Source organism: Hyaena hyaena, unplaced genomic scaffold, assembly GCF_003009895.1.
Source record: "Hyaena hyaena isolate Hyena2069 unplaced genomic scaffold, ASM300989v1 scaffold_373, whole genome shotgun sequence".
Classification (NCBI taxonomy): domain Eukaryota; kingdom Metazoa; phylum Chordata; class Mammalia; order Carnivora; family Hyaenidae; genus Hyaena; species Hyaena hyaena.
In genome coordinates, this window is record NW_024081005.1 from 1,801,674 (window position 1) to 1,826,256 (window position 24,583).

General features: G+C 38.7%; 1 protein-coding gene across 1 annotated transcript in view; it reads right to left on the reverse strand.

Moving 5' to 3' along the window:
* The window catches only part of LOC120244189 (estradiol 17-beta-dehydrogenase 11), a gene marked incomplete at its 5' end in the record, with an annotated part of 31,701 nt that extends 8,176 nt beyond the window's left edge, over positions 1-23,525 (reverse strand). Inside the window, 4 exons of the mRNA XM_039250578.1 lie at positions 9,890-10,027; positions 18,383-18,489; positions 20,361-20,492; positions 23,418-23,525. Of these exons, the coding sequence (XP_039106509.1) occupies positions 9,890-10,027; positions 18,383-18,489; positions 20,361-20,492; positions 23,418-23,525 (485 nt within the window). The remainder of the gene's footprint in view (positions 1-9,889; positions 10,028-18,382; positions 18,490-20,360; positions 20,493-23,417) is intronic.
* Between the last annotated feature and the right edge of the window lie 1,058 nt (positions 23,526-24,583).

Below are 24,583 nucleotides of genomic sequence, written 5' to 3' on the forward strand. Positions count from 1 at the left end.
CCTGAATGACTATAAGCTGGCTTTAGCACTCCACTGGTAATGTGTATGGAAGTACTTTACACATTAATATGATACAAATGTTACCTATCACCTTCTAACATTTTCTTTTTTATGGTATTAGCCAACAAAAACTAGTATCTTTCTGTAGCACACACAAACACTAAATTTTTAAAGACAAATTTTAATGCATATTTTATGGAGGAGGATAGATGTTTTTAAAAGGATATCAAACAAAAATAAATCTTGACTGTCAAAAAAATTGATCAGAATATCTAATTACATTTAACTCATACATTCAGATTATGCTACATTGTTTATATCACTAATTGGAGACAGGTAACTTAAATGAGAGAAAAACATTTATTTTTTATTTATTTATTTATTTAAAAAAATTTTTTTTAATGTTTTATTTATTTCTAGGAGAGAGAGAGAGAGACAGCGTGAGCAGGGGAGGGTCAGAGAGAGAGGGAGTCACAGACTGAAACAGGCTCCAGGATCCGAGCTGCCAGTCAGCACAGAGCCCGATGCGGGGCTCGAACCCACGAACCGCGAGATCATGACCTAAGCGAAAGTCGGACGCTCAACCGACTAAGCCACCCAGGCGCCCCAAACATTTATTTTTTAAAAGAAACTTAATTTTTTTTTATTTGTGAAAGAGAGAGAGAGAGAATCCCATGACCCTGGGACCATGACGTGAGTTGAAATCAAATGTTAGATACTCAACCGACTGAGCCACCCAAGTGCTCAAGGGAAGAACATTTTATGAAAAGTTGTTCATATACCTAATGATAGAGCTCCAAAATACATGAAGGAAAAATTGATGGAATTGAGAAAAGACACAGTTTAAAAAGATGAATTGGAGACATTAATTTTACTTTCAACAATGAGTTGAACAATTAGATTAGCAAAGAAATAGAAGACTTAAAACAAAAGTATAAATCACTAGACCTAATAGCATCTGTAGAACACTCCACCCAACAACAGAAGAATTCATAATCCTCTCAAGGATACAAAGAATAGTGCCAAGGACAGACTACATGTAAGACCACAAAAGAAGTCTCATTAAATTTAAAAAGACTAAAGTCATACATAATATGTTCTCTAACCACAATGGATTATGATCAGAAACCAGTTAACAGAAGGAAAACTGGAAAATTCACAAGTATGTAGAAATTAACCAATGGGACAAAACAAAAGCAGAAGACATTAGGAAATACTTCGAGATGAACAAAAAATCCACAACATACCAAAATTTATGGGATGCAGCAAAAGAGTACTCGGAGGGAAATTTATAGTTTTAAATGCCTTACATAAAAATTATAGCTGTAAATGACTACATTAAAAATAAATCCCAAGATCTCAAATCCATAACCTAACTTTTCACCTTAATAAACTAGAAAAGAGAACTAAACCTAAAGCAAGCAAAATGGAAGAAATAATGATTAAAGCAGAGATAAATTAAATGGAGAACAGATTATAGTAGGAAAAAAAAAATCAATGAGACCAAAAGTTGGCTCTTTGAAAAGGTCAACAAAATTGACAAAACTTTTAGCTAGACTGACTGAGAAAAAAGAGAAGACAAACTATTATGAAAATAAAAACATTACTGCCGAGTTTATTAACATAAAAGTGTATATAAGAGAATACTATGAACAACTGTATGCCAACAAGTAGGTGACCCAGAAGAAATATACACATTCCTGGGAACACACAAAGCACTAAAACTGATTCAAGAAAAAAAATCTGAGCAACCTTTAACAAGAGATTAAATCAGTAATGGAAAAACCCCCAGCAAAGACAAACCCAGGACCAGATGGCTTCATGAAATATGCTACTCAATGTTTAAAGAATGAACACTGGCCCTTCTTAAAGTGTTTCAAAAAGTTCTCTTTTTGAGCTAGGAAAAGCTCTATTTTTTAAAAATACATTTTTATATTTCAAAATACATTTTGTATTTCAAAAATACAATATTTTTAAAAAGATAGAACTCTTCCTAGCTTAGTCTATGAGGCCAGAATTACCCTGTAACTAAAGCTGGACTAAGGTATCACTAGAAAATTACATAAACAATATCTCTTGTAAATATAGATATAAACATCCTCAACAAGATCCAGCATCAAACCAAATCCAGCATCACAGTAAAAGGATTACTCTTACCAGGGCCAAGTGAGATTTATTCCAAGAATACAAGCTGGGTCACCATATAAAAATCAATCATTTTTATACCATATGATACCATATGAAAAACTCCACATGATCATCTCAGTAGGCACAGAAAAAGCATTTTGCAAAATCAAACAGGCTTTCATGGGGGGAAAAAAAGCACTCACCCAACTGGGAATACAAGAATTTCCTTAAGCTGATTTCACAAGCACTATATAATGCAGCCTGGTTTGTGTAAGTAGAGTGGAAAAAAGAATAGGACTTACAAAATATGAAAAGATGACTATTAGCCTTTCTAATAACCAAAAATATATTAATATAATACAGAAGTACTTTTTTCCTCTCATCATATAGACAAAGATTAAAGTGTGCTAACTTTCAAAGCTGGAAAAGGTAAGGAGAAAGAATGGTAGCAGGATAAATTAGGACAATGCTTCTAGAGGGCAATCTAATAAATCTATCAAAATTAAATAAGCTCAAAAAAAATAGTAAATAAGTTTCTACTCTTTGATCCAGAAATTCCATTTCAAAAAAAAAATCGTAACAAAATGGTTGGAAAAGTGAGCAAAGACATATATGCACATATACATATATACATACCTGTATAGACATACACATAAAATGAATATATAAACACATAACATATATATCTATACATGCACACACAAATAAGGATATGCATTTATTATTATAATAATGAAAGATGAGAGATCTGAATGTCAATCAATTGAGAAGACATACACCCAAAATTGTTAGGCTAACATTAAAAAGTTGAAGTAGGGTAGCTCTTTATATATCAACATGAAAAGCTGATAATAGCTTATTAAGTCAAAAAGATAGCTTACAGAATAGTATGCTTCCACATACAGGAAAAAGAAATGCATTAAATCTTGAAGTGTACGTTTTTATACTGAAAAGTTATAACTGGAAATCTATTCTTTTAATAAAGTGTTCAACTCTGGTAGAGTAGTATCTTTGAAAGGGCTTTACATTATTTAAATTTTGTTTATAATCATTATACACCATCAGAAAAGCAATAAAGATATCTCCAATGAAATATTTAATACACATTTTAAGTATATTTCTCAGGACAAAATCCTCAATTAAAAGTTTATGTAAAGTGGGACACCTGGGTGGCTCAGTTAAGCATCTGACTTCGGCTGAGGACATCATCTCATGGTTTGCGAACTCAAGCCCCATGTCTGGCTCTGTGCTGGAGCTTCCTTCAGATTCTCTGTTTCCCTTCCTCTCTGCCCCTCCCTGGCTCATACTCTCTCTCTCTCTCTCTCTCTTTCTCTCAAAATAAATAAATAGACATTGAAAAAAATTAACAAAAATGTATGTAAAGAAATAAAGCTAGGAATAGCAGCGCATTTGGGCTTGGGGAGCTAGCAGGAATTCCAGTCTGCCACTTTCAGGCTGCGTGACCTTGAGCAATTTTCTTAACTTCTCCAACTTTCAGTTTCTTTGTTCATAAAATGGGCATTTTAAGACTTATCTTGCTGATAAGGATTAGAGCAAAGATAGGCACACTATGTCCTGGGGCCAAATCTAGTCCTCCTAGATTAGAGATTAGAGATAGTTTATATAAACTATCTACATCTAGCGAGGTACTTGCTCTTTAGTAGGCTTTCAAAAAATGTTTTTAATAAAACGATTTCTTAATATCCAAGTTTATTTGATGCAAATAACTCTCAGCTGTCAAAAAAATTACTCAGAACACCTGATTACACTTAATTTCAATTAACTTCGATTATGATGAATTATAACTGTTACAGCAAACCAGTTTCTCTGCCATGTGTTAGATGTGCAGATAAAAGAATCAATAAATGATATCTCTGATGTCTTTAAAAGAGAATGTAAATTCCAACATTAATATGACACAAATTCTTTGGAATCAATCATATAGAGTTTTGTTTAGTTTCCTTCTTTCAGAAAGGCCCTCATCTGTGTAAAAAAGGAAAAGGTTTGGCCTGAGGCTCAGTTCTGTTACTTATAGGGAAATTAATCACTCTAACCAAAGTATTGTCATGAGTTTTAAGAAAATTACACATTTTATTTAGTGTCCACAAAACAGAGTAAGATCCTGCTGTCTTCTAATTAGAAGAACTAAGTTTCTGGATTAAAACCAACTTCACCGTTGGCGTCCAATCTAGTGTCAGGTAATCTTCAAAGGGGTTCATGAGGCAGGGACCAAGACCCAGTCCTTTGCTAAACCAGGTTACATTCCTGTGATTGGCCTAGACTCCTGCCAACTTCTATTTTTCCATCCCCCGCCGCCCCCAGCAAGCTTCCCAATTATTTTTTATTATTTATTTTCTTCAATTATTTTTTTTTAATTGTCACTAGAAGAGTTTTGCCATAGAGGGCACTCTTGCCCACAAGGAAAGTTGGTTTGTGTAGCCTTGTCCTGGGGCCAAGGTTAAAAAAAAAATCCAGCTATAAAGTTTTAAAAATATGGTACCTGTTTTTAACTGCTGAAAGACAGTCTGGGTGAAAAAACTGACTCAAAATATTGAATTAGGGTCCAATGAGAGTTTTCCTCCTGAAAATAATGAAACAATGGAGGAAACTGGTAAATCTTATCCTTTTTTTTTTTTTAATGTTTTATTTATTTCTAGGAGAGAGAGACAGCATGAGCAGGGGAGGGTCAGAGAGAGAGGGAGTCACAGACTGAAACAGGCTCCAGGCTCTGAGCTGGCAGTCAGCACGGAGCCCGACGCGGGGCTCGAACCCACGAACCGCGAGATCATGACCTAAGCGAAAGTCGGACGCTTAACCGACTAAGCCACCCAGGCGCCCCTGGCAAATCTTATCCTTGAGGATGGTATTCATCTCTTCCTTTGACATTCCCTTTTAATTTTAATGAATTTCTTTTTAAAAACTTTGTTCTATTGAGACACGATTGACACATCACATATCAAATGTAAGTTTAAGGTGTAAAATGTATTGATTTGATACTATTAGATATTGCAATATGTTTACCACTCTGGAATTAGCTAACACCTCTGTCATATCACATGATTATTTTTTGTGTGTGTGATGGGAACAATTAAGATCTAGCCTCTTAGACACCTTGATGTTTATAATACAGTATTGCTGTCTACAATCACTATGCTGCACATTAGAACTCCAGGAGTTATTTATTGATTACAAATTTATATCCTAAAACAATAATCTCCCCAGTTTCCCCACCCACTGACCCTAGTAACCACCATTTTACTGTGTTTTTATGAGTCCGGCTTTTTTAGATTCCACACGTAAGTGAGATCATACGGTACTTGTTTGACAGTTTAATTAAGTTTTATATTCTTTCTACTTCTCCTGGTCAGCTCTACTCCTGAGGACCCTGAAATAATTCGTCTTTTGTTTTCTTTTCAGAGTCCAATTAGGGTTTATTTGATTAATGCAGATATGTTTAAACACTAGGTCTTCTGAAATAAATATGCTTTTGCTTTCCAATAAAATTGTATCTTAAAAATAGACCTTTAGGACAATTTGACAGATTCTTTGTAGGCCATTAGATCTTTGCATAGCTACCAAATTTCTTCTTGATGTTGGATTTCTACTCTGTCTACCTGTGGGTAGACATATTTCAGTTAAGGTATATTTAAATAGAACCTGATATTTTCCCAAAGTGCCACAATAAATATTCTTCATTAATTTAAAATATATTTTTACCAAAGCCAGATGAATTGGGGGAAAGAGGGAGAAAATATGAGAAGGCAGAATGAAATTTAAAAACTGAATCTTAGGGGCACCACGGTGGCTCAGTCGGTTAAGCATATGACTTCAGCTCAGGTCATGATCTCATGGTTTGTGAGTTCAAGCCCCGCATTGGGCTCTGTGCTAACAGCTCAGAGCCTGGAGGCTGATTCAGATTCTGTGTCTCCCTCTCTCTCTGCCCTTCCCCCACTTGCACTCTATCTCTCTAAAAAATAAGCATTTGAAAATAAATAAATAAAAATTGAATCTTATCAGCACAATAGATTCCAGTAAGTATGCAGATTTATCATAAAGATGACATTTCACAGCAGTGAAGGAAATGATGTATTATTTAAGAAATAATGCAAAATTATTCATAAACTATTTGGAAAAAACAAGCTAAAAAGTGTCTTTTTTTTAATTTTAGAAAGAGAGAGAAGAGTGTGCAAGCAGGGGAGACAGGCAGAGAGAGAGAGAGAGAGAGAGAGAGAATCCCAAGCAGGGACACGGGGCTCAATCCCATGACCCTAGGATCATGCCCTGAGCTGAAATCAAGAGTCAGAGGCTCAACCGACTGAGCCACCCAGGCACCCCTACCATGACCTTATTTCTTAAAGTAAATTTGTGTAGAGCAAGGCTCCAAATGTGAAAATCTTACCATAAAAGTACTAGAGGAAAAAATATAGGTGGGTATTGTTATAAGTTTGGGCTGAAAAAGACCTTTATAAACAACTCACCAAACCTCTAGGCCATGATGGAAAATAAACTGAGAAGTTTTAATGTAAAACTAAATAAAAAGAAGTTTAAAGGCAAATAGCAAACTAGAGAAAAATATATGCAATGTGTATGACATAGAAGACAGTGTCTTGAATGTACAATGAATTCATAGATATTAATTTTAAAACTCTATAGCTCAATAGAAAAGATGAGCAGAGGTCATGAAACAGGCAATTCACAAAAGGAGCCAAACTACTGGGTTGCCTGAATGGCTCAGTCGGCTGGGTATTTGGCTCTAGATTTCGGCTCAGATCATTATCTCATGGCTTGGGGGGATGGAGCCCTGTGTCAGGCTTTGTGCTGATAGCACGGAACCTGCTTGGGATTCTATCTCCCCACTTCTGCCCCTCTCTCATTTGCACAGTCTCTCTCTCCCTCAAAGTAGATAAATATGTTAAAAATTAAAAAAATAAAAGAAGTCAAACTACCAAAAAATAAACATTTAAAAAATTTTAAAAAGGGGCACCTGGGTGGCTCAGTTGGTTAAGTATCTGAATCTTGGTTTTGGCTCAGGTCATGATCTCACAGTTCACGGGCTCTGTGCTGACAGTGTGGAGCCTGCTTGGGATTCTCTCTCTCCCACTCCGACTCCCCTCCCCTGCTTACGCTGTGTCTGTCTCTCTCAAAATAAATAAATAAACTTAAAAAAAAGAAAAAAAGAAAAGAAACCTGACTACCAAAAAACATAACAAAACACTTTAATTTAGCTACTAGGTCATCAGGAAACCAAGATGACCCTTCCTGTATGGAAAGGGCAGAACGTCACCAGAAGGCAAGCTGGTAAGGAAGTAGAAAAGTGGTGGCACTCTTCTTGCACCGTGGGCACAGGTGCAGATTGGCACAACACTTCCGGGGAGGTTTGGTGCAGCACGTATGAATATTTAAAATGTGTATACCCTTTGACCCAGTAATCCCTCTTCTAAAATCTACCTGAAGGAGATACTACCAAAATGTGAAAATATGTGTGCACTGGTGATGAGGGAGCTTGGGGCAAGCTGAGGGCAAAATACAGGCTGGCACCCTCCCCACTCCCCAAGTGGAATATGTGTGATATTCCTCAGAAACTCCTGGCTACCTAAGAACAGAGAAAAGTGCTTGCCATGGTGACGTGGGAAACTAAGGCAAATGAAAGACTAAATTCCTTTACTGCCTGCAACCCACTGACAAGTCATTCAAACCAGCAGAGTGACCTCCCTCTATAGGGGCTCAGCTGCCTGTATGATGACAGTTTGCTAGGGGCAAAAGAGAACCTTGGCTTAACACTGTCCCAACCTCAAGGATCCTGTAAGTCTACTTCCTTTATCTCAACTGCCTCAAGATATATTTTGGTAATCATCCTCCAAGCTTATGGCCCCCTGATATACATCGGAAGGTCTCATGACTGGGGTTTTATTAAATGGTAGTAAGTCATGTTTCCCTAGAAACAGCTAGCCCCTCAAGGTCCTGGAAACCTTGCTTCCAAAATTCCTTAGAGAGTTACTCTATGCTTGACCCCCTCCCAACCTGAGGGTTATAATGAGTTGCCTGTCATGACCCCATGCAGCTATTCCTGCTCATAGGTCCTGTCCCCATGCTTAATAAAGTCACCATCTTTGCACCAAAGATGTCTTCAAGAATTCTTTCTTGGTGGTCGACTCTGGACCCCATGAACCCCCATCACCCCAAAACGTCATCACTAGGATGTTCATTAAAATCACTAATAGATACTACTCTTCAGACTAAGTAACCAACACAATTTATGATAAAGCTCTGTTATTAGTGACATGAAATGATGTCCATGACATAATGCTGAGGGAAGTAAGTAGTTTACTTACAGTTTTCAGAATCCCATGTGTAATATATGCCAGTTACATAAAATTTAGACATTTAAGCTGTACATAGAGAGATGTCCAGAAGGATGTTCATCAAAACATTAAGAGTAGTTTGCAGTGGATAGAAGGTTTCAAGGAAATTTAAAAAGAAATTTTCTTATACATATTTTTCTGTATGCTGGTTTTTAAAAATTTGTTTTAATGTTTTATTTATTTCTAGGAGAGAGAGAGAGAGAGACAGCGTGAGCAGGGGAGGGTCAGAGAGAGAGGGAGTCACAGACTCCGAAACAGGCTCCAGGCTCCGAGCTGGCAGCACAGAGCCCGAGCTGGCAGTCAGCACAGAGCCGGACACGGGGCTCGAACCCACGAACCACGAGGTCACGACCTAAGTGAAAGTCGGACGCTTAACTGACTAAGCCACCCAGGCGCCCCTGTATGCTGGTTTTTAAATTATGCATCATGTTTACAAAGATTATTAAAACTATTCCCAAAGAGGGGAAACATTAAAAATGAACTTCAGGAACACCTGGGTGGCTCAATTGGTTAAGCATCTGACTCTTGGTTTCGGCCCAAGTCATGATCTCATGGCCTCATGGGTTTGAGCCTCACATCAGGCTCTATGCTGGTAGCTCCGAGCCTGCTTGGGATTATCTCTCAAACTCTCTACCCATCCTTACTCATGCTGTCTCTGTCTCTCTCAAGATAAATAAATAAACTTAAAAAAAAATTAACCTCTGAGCTGATCCTTTATAGTTTTATAGTTTTTAAAAAATATTTATTTATTTTTGAGAGAGAGAGAGAGAGAGAGAGAACGCACACAGGGGAAGAGCAGACAGAGAGGTAAAGGATCCGAACAAAGGGGTCTCTGAGCTGACAGCAGAGAGCCCGATGTGGGGTTTCAACTCACAAACCATGAGATCATGACCTAAGCTGAAGTCGGATACCGAGCCATCCAGGTGCACCATATAGTATTATTTTTCAACTAAGTAAAGACTAGTGCTCACTATGGAGGATAATCTCTGGATTACCTATGATGCTTGTTCAACAGAGTTTCAAGACCCCTTCCCCACCACTACCCTCTCCCAGCCAAACCCAAGCAATCAGTATCTCTGGGAGTGGGACCTCTATGTGGTTCCCAAGCACCCCTGGGAAAAGGTACGTATACTTAAGTCAGAAATCCATTGCTCAGGAAAAGAAAAAAAGGAGGATTAGCAAGTTCACCAGAGTTCCTTATATTTATGTTTACATACATTCTCTCCCTCTCTTTGCCTCGCCACCTGCCATCTCACAATCTACAGGAGCTGAAATTGAGATGAGCTAAGGGAATTGAATATCAGGTGTTTTAAGGATTAAAATAGTTAAGAAAACCCACGGAATGGCTGATATTCATAGCAATCACCAGTCCTTTTGTCTTCGTTTCTATCTCAACTTACCTGGTACTTGCGTTTTTGATGAAGCCAGTGTTTATGAAATTAGGGCAGAGACATGTTGTTTTGATTCCAGTTCTTTCTAAGGCAGCCAGTTCTTCAGTCAAAGCTCTATGAAATCCAACAGCAGCAAACTTGCTTGAACTGGAAATAGAGAGAGGCCAGAAGACAATTCGAGAAAGCCAAGTTATCTATTGAATTCAGATGTCTGTTTTCTCTAGTTAAGTGTGATACTCTGCTGAGCCCCATGGCCATCAGCTGAGTCTCAGTGTCCAGCCCAGACAAATCAGAATGTGCATTATAGATCCTCAGGTAAATTTAAAGGCATTGAAGTCTAAGAAGCATTGACACAGAACACTTATTGGAGTGAGAACTGAGTGGGTTAAAAGGTCTTGAATTCTCCTGGACGAGTCCCATTTTCCCTTCCAGCCTCCGCTTCATTTCCTCAAAGAGGCCTTTCCTGACCCTTAGTCTAAATTATTTCCATTATGTAATAATCTTCAGTTTTTCATGACAGCCTGTTTAAGATTTGTGATTAAATACTCATTTGGGTGAATTTTTTTTAAACATCTGTCCCTCAAACTTGTACTATAAGCTTTGTGACTATTTTGGTTTCCAATGAATCTCCAGGGCCTAGCACAGTGCTTGGCTTATAATAGTTGCTCAAAAAATATTTGTCAAATGAATGAATCAAAATGCAAAGCAATTCTTATTGTCACAGCTCCTTCATTTGCCAAGAGAAAGCAAATTAATAATAATATAAGCAGACAGTACTTTTCCAGTTAGTTTTTTTTTAAACCAGCTTTATTGAGAAATAATTTCATGTATCATATAATTCTCCCACTTGAAGTATATAATTCAGTAGTTTTTGGAATATTACTGACTTTTAAAAATTGTGAAAAAAGGGGTGCCTGAGTGGTTCAGTCAGTTAAGTGTCCGACTTTGGCTCAGGTCATGATCTCAGGGTTCGTGGGTTCAAGCTCCGCATTGGGCTCCGTGCTGACAGCTAGTTCAGAGTCTGAAGCCTGCTTCAGATTCTGTGTCTCCCCATCTCTCTGCCCATCCCCTGCTCACTGTCTATCTCTCTCTGTCTCAAAAAAATGAATAAACATTAAAAAAATCTTTTTATAAAATTGTGTGAATATATACCTAACATAAAATTTGCCATTTTAACCATTTTTAAATGTGAAATTCAGTGCCATCAATTACTAGATTATTTTTCTTTAAGTCGGTATTTATTAGCAATTATACAAAGTAGCTGTAAATTCTTGCCAATTAACCTGTGTTTTGGAAAATATAAAGCTGTGGAAGGTTCTCTTTCAACTTTTTTTTTTTTTAAAACTTAGACATATACCGAAGGCTTAAAAGACAAGATTGCTAGATTCACTCATAAAAAATGTAAATCTTAACTTGGAAAACAGCACAAAAATAATCATATGTAAAACTGATCACTACATGTCAGGCACTGTCCTGAGTTATTCCAATGTACTGCTGCATTTAATCCTCACAACAACTCTTTGAAATACGTATTCCTATGATCCCCATTTACCGAAAAGGAAACTGAAGCACCGTGGGGATTGTTGGTTTGCAATCTCGGGAGCCCCTTGGGCACAATCTGAAACTGTCTCCGCACTCCCTGCACACAGAGGGCGGAGAGAAAGCAAAGGAAGAGGCAGTCCACTCCGGATTGGCATATGGCAGATTTAACAAACAAGTAAGGAACATACATGCAGAAGTCCTCAACAAAATATTAGCACACCACACTTCAACAATACATTAAAAAGATTAAGTAGGGGGAGCCTGGGTGGCTCAGTCGGTTGAAAGTCCGACTTTGGCTCAGGTCATGATCTCACAGCTCATGGGTTCAAGCCCCGTGTTGGGCTTTGTTCTGACAGCTCAGAGGCTGGAGCCTGCTTCCAATTCTGTGTGTCCCTCTCTCTATACCCCTCCTCTGCTCATGATCTGTCTCTCTCTGTCTCTCAAAAACATATTTTTTTAATGTTTTATTTATTTCTGAGAGGAGACAGCATGAGCAGCAGAGGGTCAGAGAGAGAGGGAGACATAGAATCTGAAGCAGGCTCCAGGCTCTGAGCTAGCTGTCAGCACAGAGCCCGATGTGGGGCTGGAACCCACGAACCGTGAGGTCATGACCTGAACCGAAGTTGGACATTAACCAACTGAACCACCCAGGGCCCCACCTGTCTCTTAAAAATAAATAAATGTTAAAAAAAAAAAAACTGTTGAACCGTAACTCCAAAAGAAATTCAAACTTTTTTCCCCAATATAGGTGATTAGAGCTATAGTAATTTCTTTTACTGTGGAAGTAGCCATTCAGGACAGTGACAGCTATAGGCTGGATTACAGGGAAAAGAACCAGGAAAAGATGCCTCTCATTTCACTGTAACACTTGGGAGCCAGAGCGTATATGATTAGTTCCACTGAGGCAAAACATTCTGGAAGCTAAAAAGAGAGGTGGGACTTTACTATTTTGTGTGGTTATAGGAAAATAGAGTTGGAATGTAACACCTGTTATCGAACACTTATAGGATTCCAGATTCTATGCTAAGTGCATTCATTATATTATACAACTTAAGCTTTATGGCACCTTGATGATTTAGTTTAGTTGCTGTTGTTAGCCCATCTTTTTTTTTTTTCTGATACATATTTTTAATATAGTTTATTGTCAAGTTGATTTCCATATAACATCCAGTGCTCATTCCAACAAGTGCCCTTCCCCATGCCAACAACCCCCTTCCCCTCCCCCCCATCAGTCCTCAGTTTGTTCTCAGTATTCAAGAGTCTCTCATGGTTTGCATCCCTCCCTCTCCCCCAACTGTTTTTCCCCCTTCCCCTCCCCTATGGTCCTCTGTTAAGTTTCTCCAGTTCCACATGAATGAAAACTTATGGTATCTTTCTCTGCCTGACATATTTCACTTAGGATAATACCCTTGAGTTTCATCCACGTTGCTACAAATGGCAGATTTCATTCTTTTTCATTGCCATGTAGTATTCCATTGTATATATAAACTGCATTTTCTTGATCCATTCATCAGTTGAACACTTAGGCTCTTTCCATATTTGGCTATTAGCACATTCTTATCGATGTTTGTGATTGTCTTATGTATTTGGGTGTTTCTGAATTCAGTGCATAGACATTTATACTTGTTAGCTCTTCCTGATGGATAGACCCTGAAATTATTATATAATGCCCTTCTTCATCTCTTGTTACTGCCTTTATTTTTTATTTTAAAGTCCAGTTTGTCTGATATAAATATGGCTACTCCAGCTTTCTTTTTGATGTCCAGTAGCACGATAGATGTTTTCCCATCTCCTCACTTTCAATCTGAATGTGTCCTCAGGTCTAAAATGGGTCTCTTGTAAACAGCAAATAGATGGATCTCATTTTTTTAATCCATTCTGCTACTCTGTCTTTTGATTGGAGCATTTAGTCCATTTACATTCAGTATTATTATTGAAAAATACGGGTTTAGAGTTATTGTGTTCTCTGTTAGATTCATGCTTGTAGTGGTGTCTCTGGGACTTTGTGTTCCTTGCAACATTTCCCTCATAGGATCTCTTGTAGGGCTGGTTTAGTGATGATGAATTCCTCCATTTTTTGTTGGGGTAAACCTTGATCTCTCCTTCAATTCGGAATGATAGGCTTGCTGGATAAAGGCTTCTTGGCTGTATATTTTTCCTGTTCATCACACTGAAGATTTCCTGCCATTCCTTTCTGGCCTTCCAAGTGTCAGTAGATAGGTCTGCTACTACCCTGATATGTCTCCCTTTGTATGTGGGGCCCTTTTATCCCTAACTGCTTTCAGAATTCTCTCTTTGTCCTTGTATTTTGCCAGTTTCACTGTATGTCGTGCAGATCGATTCAGTTTACGTCTGTGGGGAGTTCTCTGTGCCTCTTGGATTTCAATATCTGTTTCCTTTCCCAGGTTGGGGAAGTTCTCAGGTATTATTTGTTCAAGTACACCTTCTGCTCCTTTCTCTCTCTCTTCTTCTGGAATTCCTATGATATGGATATTCTTCCGTTTGATTGTATCACTCAGCTTTCGAACTCTCCTTTCATGTTCCTGGACCAATTTCTCTCTCTTTTTCTCGGCTTCCTCTTTCTCTATAATTGTATCTTCTAATTCACGTATTTTTTCTGCCTTTTCAATCCGTGCAGTAGCCAACGCCTCCATTTTATTTTGTGTTGCATTTTTTAGTTCATCAGTATTTGCAACAATAATGGCTCGGATGTCATCCAAGCCCTTTTGAAGCCCAATGAGTAATTTTATGAGTATTATTCTAAATTCTTGTTCAGTTATGTTGCTTAGATCGGTTTTGAGCAGTTCTCTAGCTGTTATTTCTCCCTCGAATTTCTTTAGAGGAGAGTTCTTCCGTTTTGTCATTTTGGCTAGCTTTCTTTCTCGTTAGTTTTAAAAGCTTGTGATGTGTTCTGCCCCTGTGAGTGCTGCTATATTAATATTAAAGGAGGCTCATACACTGTCCAGGGCCTGGCCGTTCAGGAAGTCTTCTTTTGAAGGGTGTCCCTTGGTCTCTCTTGTGACTTTGGTTTTATTTTATTTCTCTACTCGTAGTGATGTTTTGAACTCTCCACCATGTGCACTTTAAGTTTGTTCCTTGAAGTAGCCTGTGCCACAGGCGCAGAGGAGGCGGGCCGTCTCTCGTGCCTCACGCCCTCACTCCGTGCGTTGTTAATGACGCCACCCAACTTGCAATCCCACAAGCCAAGGCACTTCAGGGCAGGGAACTGGTTCCTCCTGATGCCGACCGCATCCCTGGGGTACCACCTAACCCGTAGGGAACTTCCACTGTCCAGTGCCAGACCGAGGCCACCAGTCCAAGGAAAGCCCCACAGTTAGAGGTGGGATATCTCTCCGAAAGCCCTGCTTCTCCGCGAGCGCAGACGGGAAAGCTGTTGTTAGCCCATCTTACGGGAGAACAAAATGAAGCATAAGAGAAGTTGAGTAGCTTGCCAAAGGTGACATAAAGTCAGTAAGCGATTGAATCAAGATTCATCATCCCATCCTGCAAACAACCCAAATGTAAACAGTAGTATGGATAAATAAATCATTGTCTGGTCATGATGCAATACTGTGCAGGTATGGAAATGACTAAGCTGTAGCTACCAACAACAAGGATAAAGTTCACAAACATAGTGTGATTTCATGTATATGAAGATCAAAAACTGCCAAAATTAATCTGTGGTAATACAAGTCAATGGACGGGTTACCATTGAGAAGGAGACACTGGTGCTTGGGAAGAGTTCTAGAAGGTGCTTTTAAGGCCTTGTCCTATTTTTTGACCTGCATGGTGGTTAAATAGGAGTGTCCATTTTACAGTAACTCACTGAGCTGTACATTTATGATTTCTGCATTTTTATAAATGTACATTTATACTTCAATAAAAGAAGTTTATGTTTTAAAAAGCAGTATCTCAGTTGAATTGGCCAATTGTTAATAACCACCAATAAACACTGTTTTCTGCCAGGAGTCTTCAGTGTGTTTCTGTGGAAAACTCTACCATCGATCAGATCCTGAGCAAAAATAAGAGTCGACTGAACTGAAGACCATTATGGGCACTAAGGATCACAGACTGAGGAAGCTCAGCTGTTTGTGGCTGAGGGTCCAAAATGTCCCGCAAGGCACGCCAACAGCACATCTATACCAGAGCTTGCAGCGTACAAACCACTTGTGTGGTTGCAACCCTGTCTTCCAGCCCAAGGGGGCCTTTGTGTGAATCAGAAAAACCTACTCCTCTTCTCGAGCTGCTTTACTGCCATCTCCTGGAAGGTCTTTTAAGTTTAAATGGACCCGAATACGCAGTGCCCTCTTGAATTGTGTAGTGTGCAATCTGCGCAACTGTGTGTGTTGTTCCTGCTTTGACAACAGGTGATGAGAACTTTTACTTCTACTGAAAGCACTATTCATAGTTTCTCAGATAAAACATGTTTTCTCCTGGTTTTCACAGCTAAACACTCAGTGGAGTAGAATCAAATTAGAATCAAGAGTTACAGTACTCACCATGGTAAAGAGGAGGAAGCATGACAGCGTTCAAGCCCTACTGGATTCTCTGATTTTCTTGAGTTACCTCAATGCCTGGCGACTAAAAATCTGGCAGAGAAGTAGAATTTCGTGTAGCCACTGAGCACCAACACCTGCAGCTATCTTTCATCAAGTGAAATAATGATGATGTGAGCCTTTGATGGCCAGGGGACAATCACCTAACCTAAACTGGCTTTGAAAGAGACAATACACAATCTGGATCACACATCTGTTCTGTAATTGCTTCAACAGCTATTTTGTCTTAAAAAACAAACAAAAAGCCCCCTCAAAACCCCCAAAACTCAATACAAGTCTATGTTCATTTAAAATAAAATCTTTTTAGGGGCACCTGGGTGGCTCAGTCGGTTGAGCGTCTGACTTCGGCTCAGGTCATGATCTCATGGTTCGTGGGTTCGAGCCCCATGTTCGGCTCTGTGCTGACAGCTAGCTCAGAGCCTGGAGCCTGTCTTCGGATTCTGTGTCTCCTTCTCTCTCTTACCCTTCCCTGCTCACGCTGTCTCTCTCTCTCTCTCAAAAATAAATAAAAACATTTATTAAAAAAAATCTTTTTAAGTTATTTATTCATTTCAAGAAAGACAGAGAGAATGAGCAGGGAAGAGGCAGAGAGAGAGAGAGAGAGAGAGAGAATCTGAAGCAGGCTTTGAACTGCCAGTGCAGAGCCCAATGCAAGGCTTGAACTCATGAAACGTGATATCTCGACTGAGCCGAAACCAAGAGTCAGATGTTCAACCAACTGAGCCACCCAGGCATCCCATTTTAAAAACTACTAGAAAACAAATATATGTTAAGAAAGAGGAGGATAAATTCCTAGCAGTGTTATTGCTGGGTCATAGGGGAGTTCTATTGTTAATTTTTTGAGGAACTTTCACACTGTTTTTCAGAGGGGCTGTACCAGTTTACATTCCCACCAACAGTGTAGGAGGGTGCCCATTTCTCCACATCCTTGCCAGCATCTAGAGTCTCCTGATTTGTTCATTTTAGCCAAGGAATACAAGAGTGCTGATGCATCGGGGCACATGTACCCCAATGTTCATAGAAGCACTCTCAACAATAGACAAATCATGGAAGAACCTAAATGTTCATCAAAAGACGAATGGATCAAGAAGATGTGGTTTATCTATACAATGGAATAGTACATGGCAATAAGAATGAAATCTGGCCATTTGTAGTAATATGGATGGAACTCGAGGGTGTTAAGCTGAGAGAAATAAGTCAGGCAAAGGACAGATAACATATGTTTTCATGTATAGGTGAGTTAGGAAAAACTTAATGGAGGACCATGGGGGAGGAGAAGGGGAAAAAAAAAGTTGGGAGAGGGAGGGAGGCAAACCATGAGAGACTCTTGAATGCTGAGAACAAACTGAGGGCTGATAGGGGTGGGGGAGAGTGGAAGGGGGGTGATGGACATGGAGGAGGGCACTTGGGATGAGCACTGGGTGTTATATGAAAACCAACTTGACAATAAACTATGAAGGGGAAAAAAAAGAAAGGAAAGGAAAAGGAAAAGGAAGGGAAGGGAGAAAAATATAAATGAAGAAAATAAAATTCCTTGTCATTACCAAAGAATAACCACTCTCTAGGTGTGGTTAGAGTAAACTGGCTTGGTATATATCCTCGCAAACTTTTAAACACAAGATATGTATCTTTCATATACATGTGTATACATACTTATGTATGTATGCATACAGCTATATCTGTTGTTTCTAGAATTTAGATACTCAATTCCAAAAGAGCACAAGGGTAGAAAACAAATTTGAGCATTATGTGTATGTGTATTTATTTGTACAATAATTCAACATTTTAAGTTATTGTTTGCAAAAACAGAAATTGACCAAGCATTGTTGAGGTATGTGCAACCAGTAGGTTCCTGTTGGCTACGGTTGCCTCACTATACTGTAAAGAATTGTCTTTACAGTATACAGTGGAGCATACCATTACTGTGCCCTGCTTGCGACAGTTAAGTTCTACAGTTATTACAGTGGCAGGGAGTTTTAAATGGATAGCTGTTATATATATATTTTTTACAACAATTCCACTGTTTGGATGCTTTCAATATTTAGAATCCCGGATTATACTTTCTCTTTATGCTGTTTTACTTCCACAAAATTACTTTATTTAAAATTATTAACTTTTATTCATGGTACAGAAAGATTACTCTTGTTTTAGAATTTCTTGCTCCTACAAGGGAGGAGAACTGCTTTAAGAGCTGTCTTCTAATTGGATGACTTCCCTGCAGCCACCTCTAGAATGGTCAGCCTGGAGGGGATTAATGATCAATAAAGCTATGGTACAAGAGACTGTGCAGCTGACTATTTCAGCAACTTCAACTTTATCATTATTAACGGTGGTTTTCATTAGGGTAAGAAATCACACACAAGTTAAGCGTAGGAACAAACTAAGGAAACACATGCCCACTTACCAATAGGCCAGTAAGAAGGGGACCCCGGTATGCCCAGCTGCTGAAGCCACAGTGACAATATGACCGTGATTATTCTTCATCATCTCTGGAAGAAATGCTTTTGTCGTCTAGAAATAGTGTTGATGAAGAGAGAACGGTATGTGGTTATTTCTGATTTGCAGACCCATTGGGAAGGTTTCCAGACAAAGCTATATTTTATTAACATTTTTCCTAGTATAAAGGGAAAAAAATCTAGATTAACTGCCAAATGTAGCCACAAAAGGCAAATGGATCATCTCATATATTGACTAGATACAATAATCTAGAGTTATCCGAAGAATTTATATGCAATGTAAAATTGTTGGAAAATGGTTTGGTCACGTCATTTACCAAAATACTGAAGTGAACAGCAATCTTCTTGTAGTCACCAAATACAACAAATATTTGCTGAGCACCTACTATGTAATGAGGATTCAAAAACAATTAAGACAATGCCTCACATTTTAACGGAGGCAGAAAGACAGGCAAAGTTGTAAGTTATCAAAATACGAAGATATATGTCAATAACTTGGGAATGCTGACATAAAATAATACTGCATTTTTACCAACTCAACATTCTTTTGAGATTATGTATCCCAAACTCACATCTAAGAAATCTTTGAGGGGCCCTTTCAGGATTGGGCTATTTGGACAATTTTTAGCCTCTTCAGAAATTCTCTTTCTTTCTCTCTCTACGTAATATACAGACCTCAAATGGTGAGATTTATAATAAAGCTTGCAACTCTGGGGCCAGAAAATACTCAAGGCCCGAGTCTCATGAGAATCTGAAAGCAAACTGGGCTCATCTCTAATGGAACCACAGAAGGGGACTTGGGTAACCCCTAATCCCTTCTTTCATAAACAAGATCACACAGAGATGTGATATTTTTTATTTTTTTAAGAATCCAGTTTAAAATTAAAACATATATAACACCTGAAGTTTATTATTAATTATTATTATTAATTTTTTAAGGAGGAAGGGAGAATGGTTGATGAGATTTGGCCACAGCATGAAAATTGACTTCCTGGGGGCATCTGGGTGGCTCATTCGGTTGAGCATCCAACTTTGGCTCAGGTCATATCTCATGGTTTGTGGGTTTGAGCTCCGTGGCAGGCTCTGTGCTGACAGCTCAGAGCTGGAGCTTGCTTCAGAGTCTGTGTCTCCCTCTCTCTTTCTGTCCCTTCCCTGCTCATGCTCTGTCTCTCTCTCAAAAATAAATAAACATTTAAAAAAAAAAAAAAAAAGGAGGGGTGCCTGGATGGCTCAGTCAGTTGAGCGTCCAGCTTCAGCTCAGGTCATGATCTCACAGTTTGCAGGTTCAAGCCCCACATCGGGCTCTGTGCTGACAGCTCAGAGCCTGGAGCCTGTTTCAGATTCATGTCTCCCTCTCTCTCTGCCTCTCCCTTGCTCATGCTCTGTCTCTCTCTGTCTCAAAAATAACTAAAAAAAAAAAAAAAGGAAAGAGAATTGACTTTTTTGGGGGCACCTGGGTGGCTCTGTTGGCTTAGCATCCAACTTTGGCTCAGGTCATGATCTTGCAGTTTGTGGGTTTGAGTCCCTGTGTTGGGCCCTGTACTGCTTGCTCAGAGCCTGGAGCCTGGAGCCTGCTTCTGATTCTGTGTCTCTTCCTTTCTCTGCCCCTCCCCCCTTCTCTCAAAAATGAATAAACATTAAAAAATGAAAAAAAAAATAAAATTGACTTTTGTTTTAAAGTTTATTTTTTTAATAATCTCTACACCCAATGTGGGGATCGAACTCATGACCCTGAGATCAAGAGTTGCATGCTTTTCCTCTGGCACCAGCCAGGCACCCTCAAACATGACCTCTTTGTATGATGTTTTCCTTAGTGCCTAGAGAAAACTTCAGTATTGATTTGATACATCTTTATGTCTGCTGACTTTAAACATAATCTTTGGGTTTTATAAAAGGGAATGTTCTCATAAAAGAAGTCATACCTACCCAGAAATGTGCAAGTATATTAACTTCAAAAGTCTTTTCAATTTGGGAGTCTTGTGTAGCAAACAAATCCGATGTGTAGACTACACCAGCATTATTTACTAAAATACTAACATCTCCAATTTCTGCTTTCACCTTTAAAAATAAGACAAATATCTGCATCATTAAGAGTTACAAAGAAACGTTTGCATGCAAGGATCATGAAAGAACTATGTGTTTTTACATCAGAGCTGGTTTTGTAATCTATATGTCAACATGGAAAAAAGAACGTTTTAATCTTAATTTCAACACAGCTAGACCTAGAAGCCTGGCAGGTAGAAATTTTCTTTTGCAATTTAGTCTCTTAACTTTGCTCTACTGATTATACCCTGAGAAGCATTTGGCTAACAAAAACAAAACCAGTGACAAAAACCCAGCATTTGTTTTTTAACTACTACTTAAAAGGGTAAGGAAAAAAAATGTTTTTTTAATTAATTGGCAAAAGCACGGACTATGGTGAGGAACTATGTAAAACTGATTATACCATTAATCTAGTCTCATCTTCTGTTTATTTTTGTGGTCACTCCATTCTATTGCTCACCAATCTATGTTACCTAGATGGCAGTTGGCCTACGGGCTGGCAACACAAGAATATCTTATCTGATATTTTTATGGTTCTTTGAGTAACTAAGCTTCTTGGTGGATAGACCCTAGAGTTACAATGCATTCTGTTATACACTGTTCCAAATAAAAGCTAACTTCTGTTAGGAGTTATCACTATAAAATAGTGCCGCAGTGTGCTGGGGGACTAGGGGATGTAGCAAATAGCCTATTAAAGGCTCTTGTTGTGCTATGCATTTTGCAGGATTTCATTATTTATCTCATTTACTTCTTGCTATAATTCTATGAGCTGGCAACTCTTGGTATGCTCACTTTAGAGAGGAGAAACATGAAACACAGAATGCTGTTTCTTGCCATAGATAACATGGCTATTAAAGGTCACATGGAGCTGAGACTCTCACAGATCTTCTGACCTCAGAGCCCAAGACAAGCCTCAAACCTCGAACAGAAAGGAAGCCACGAGGTGGAATACCCATCAGAGACCCAGCAGGACATCAGTGTGCAAACTGCTGAAGGCTTGTCAGCCAGAAATGAATTTCATCAGGTTGTTATTTAAATTATTAAAGAGTCAAGCTAAGGTCTTTGGCCTTCAGTCAACACTATTTGTAACTATACCCACATCTCTAGCACAATATGAAAACTGTTCAGAATAATGCCCCAAGACATTAAGAAAAACAGGGCATTGTATGTGGTTGAAATGCTGGAGCTGATATAATGCCTTCAAAGCAATAGGACTTTGATTTTTTTAAACTGTCAAAGCATTTGCCCTGACACGTTTGTCCCTTTCTTCATACTTGAGCTCCTCATCTGGATCTATTTTCTCCCCACAGTGCAAATGTCTGGTTTGCACATTTCTCAATAATGAAAGCCAGCCATGAGGCACCTGGGTGGCTCAGTTGGTTAAGCGTCTCACTTTGGCTCAGACCATGGTCTCACAGTTCATGGGTTTGAGCCCAGCATCAGGCTCTGTGCTAACAGCTCAGAGCCTGGAGCCTGCTTCAGATTCTTTGTCTCCCTTTCTTTCTGCCTCCCCCCACCCTCCCATGCTCTGTCTCTGTCTCTCTCTCTCAAACATAAATAAACTTAAAAAAATTTAAAAAAGAAAAAAGAAAGAAAGCCAGGAGTTTAAATGGATAGGTGACATAAAAATGTCCTGATACTAAAATAACCACATGAAAACTTCAGAATATCTGATAATCACATCATTGTGAATATTCTGTTTAAGCATATAGTTTATTCTTGAGCAATTTCAGTAAAAACACCATAGTTAAAACACATGGATGGAATAGGTTCAAATAATGAAAGTATCTTTTCTAGAACTGCTTATTTCCAGATGAGTCTAGAAGTGATTACTGTGTGCCAGGTACTGATCTAAACACTTTATGTCATTAATTCACTTAATCCTCCTAACAACCCTGTGACAGGAGCTGCTGTTATAATTGAGAAAACTTAGGCACAGAGAAGTTAAGAAACTTGCAATGATATACCTAGTATTAACTGAAAGTGTGTACATCTTTATGAAGGAAATCCATTGTTAATTTTAAGTAAAACAGTTATTGTTAAATTCAGACGTTTCTTGTCTACAGACCCTGCTCTTAATGTAACCCCTTCCAGGAAAGCTATTTCCCGCCACTAGCCTGGGTAATTTCTATTTATTCTTTTGTCTTTGCTCAGGCCTCACCAGTAATCGAAGCATCAGTTTGAAATAAAAGATTACAATTCAAGAACAGTAGTTAAAAATGTCCTCAAATCTAAAATTCCCTAAACAAAGAGGTTCTCAAGGGTGGCTGAATCAGAATCTTTATACTGTGTTGAAATCAGATCATCCGGGGATGAGGTCCAAGAATGTGTGTTTTAAGGAATTTGCCCAGGTAATTCTACTGATCTTCTTACTACTGTAGTATTTAGTTAACGAGTATATGTATAAATGTGTTCAGAGTGAAACTCCATTATATATATGATGTACATATATTATACATATATATATATAGCACATCTCGGTTATAAACAGAAGAGACAAATAATGCTTTATAGAAACAAATCTATGATCAAAGCCTGATAAGCAGTTAAATTTATCCTAACTCCCTAATGCAGTTCTTTGGTTGTCAGAAGACCCTGCCATGATTCACAACATCATCCAAGAATTTACCTGTAGCAGAATTAGATTGGTAAGGTGTGGGTGTGGAAGGTACTAAACATGCAGATTCCTGAGCCCAGCCCTTGATCCACTGAAAGAAACCATTGGGGTGTTTATTTTTTAACAAGCTCTCTGGAAGATTCCAGAACACACTAAAATCTGGGAGCCTCAATTCTAGATTATAGTTCTGAGTCTGCCACTAGTTGGCTACCCAACCTTGGGCAAGTCACAAAACTTCTGCTACTTTGCATCGTGACGAGGTCATCGCCAGAATCCTTCCCAGCTCTGACATGATGTAATCCTAACCAAATGTAAAATTTCACCTTCTTCGCAGAGCTGTAAATATCTTCTCGATTACTGCAGTCTACCACAAACGCGTGAGCCTTCGCACCCAGTCTCCTGCATTCTGCAGCTGTGTCCTCAATTCCATGCTAGGAAAGGCAACAACAACAAAAGAGAACAAAATGAATGACATGAACCTATTATATCAACAGCTGAATATAATGAAGGATAGTCAGATTGTTAGCATTAGGCATTAGGCAAGAATCTAACTGAATGCATTTTTGGCAGGGATATAGGTACACTTCGTTCTCACTACTTTGACTAGCTTCTTTTATTTGGAACTGAACTTAAAGCAAGCTCTTTTAAAGAACATAAAAATCTTGGGTGCCTGAGTGGCTCATTTGGTTAAGTGTCCAACTTTATCTTAGTTATCTTAGGTCATGAGTTCACGGTTTGTGAGTTCAAGGCCTGCATTGGGTTCTGTTCTGTGTATCCGTCTCTCTCTGTCCCTCCCTCTGCTTGCACTAGATTTCTCTCCCTCTCTCTCAAAAATAAACAAACAAAAATATCTTAAAATACTAGTTTTGTAAGTCATGAATTTTACATACTTTGTGAATGTATGTGTGTGTGTATTCCATATCAAGATTTAAAAACATAACATTAAGCTTTTTTGTCACTAAGAAATTATTCACATACATCAATTTTCTAGCTGCAAAATAGATAACAGGTTGATTACAGTTCATTCATCCATTCATTCACTCATTCTTGGAACATTTTAATGTTTAATCATGGTGCTTGGAAGAACCTGGTGGACACAAGTATGAAGGAGACAGAGTATAGATCTTAGTCACAGTGTAGTAGTGTGGTAGGAACCCCTCCCTACGGAGAAAGAAAAAAATGAAGAAGAGAGAAGACTTCAAGGTCACCTAGATATGAGTCCAGCTGCCTACATCCCTCATGTTCCTGTAAACTGAAACAACTTAATCAGACTGCATGTTTATGTGTATTACCATATATGGGAGACGAAGAAATAGAAAATGAAAAAAAAAAAAAACCTATGCCATATGAAGTGGGCCGCTCAGTTCTTTTGGGTACGAACCCAACTGAGCGGTGCCGGCAAAATAAAGTTGCTTCCTGGAAAGAAAAGTCTCGGTGTCACGACTCTCTGAGCGAGAATCCTGCAACATTACCTGGGGGCTCGTCTGGG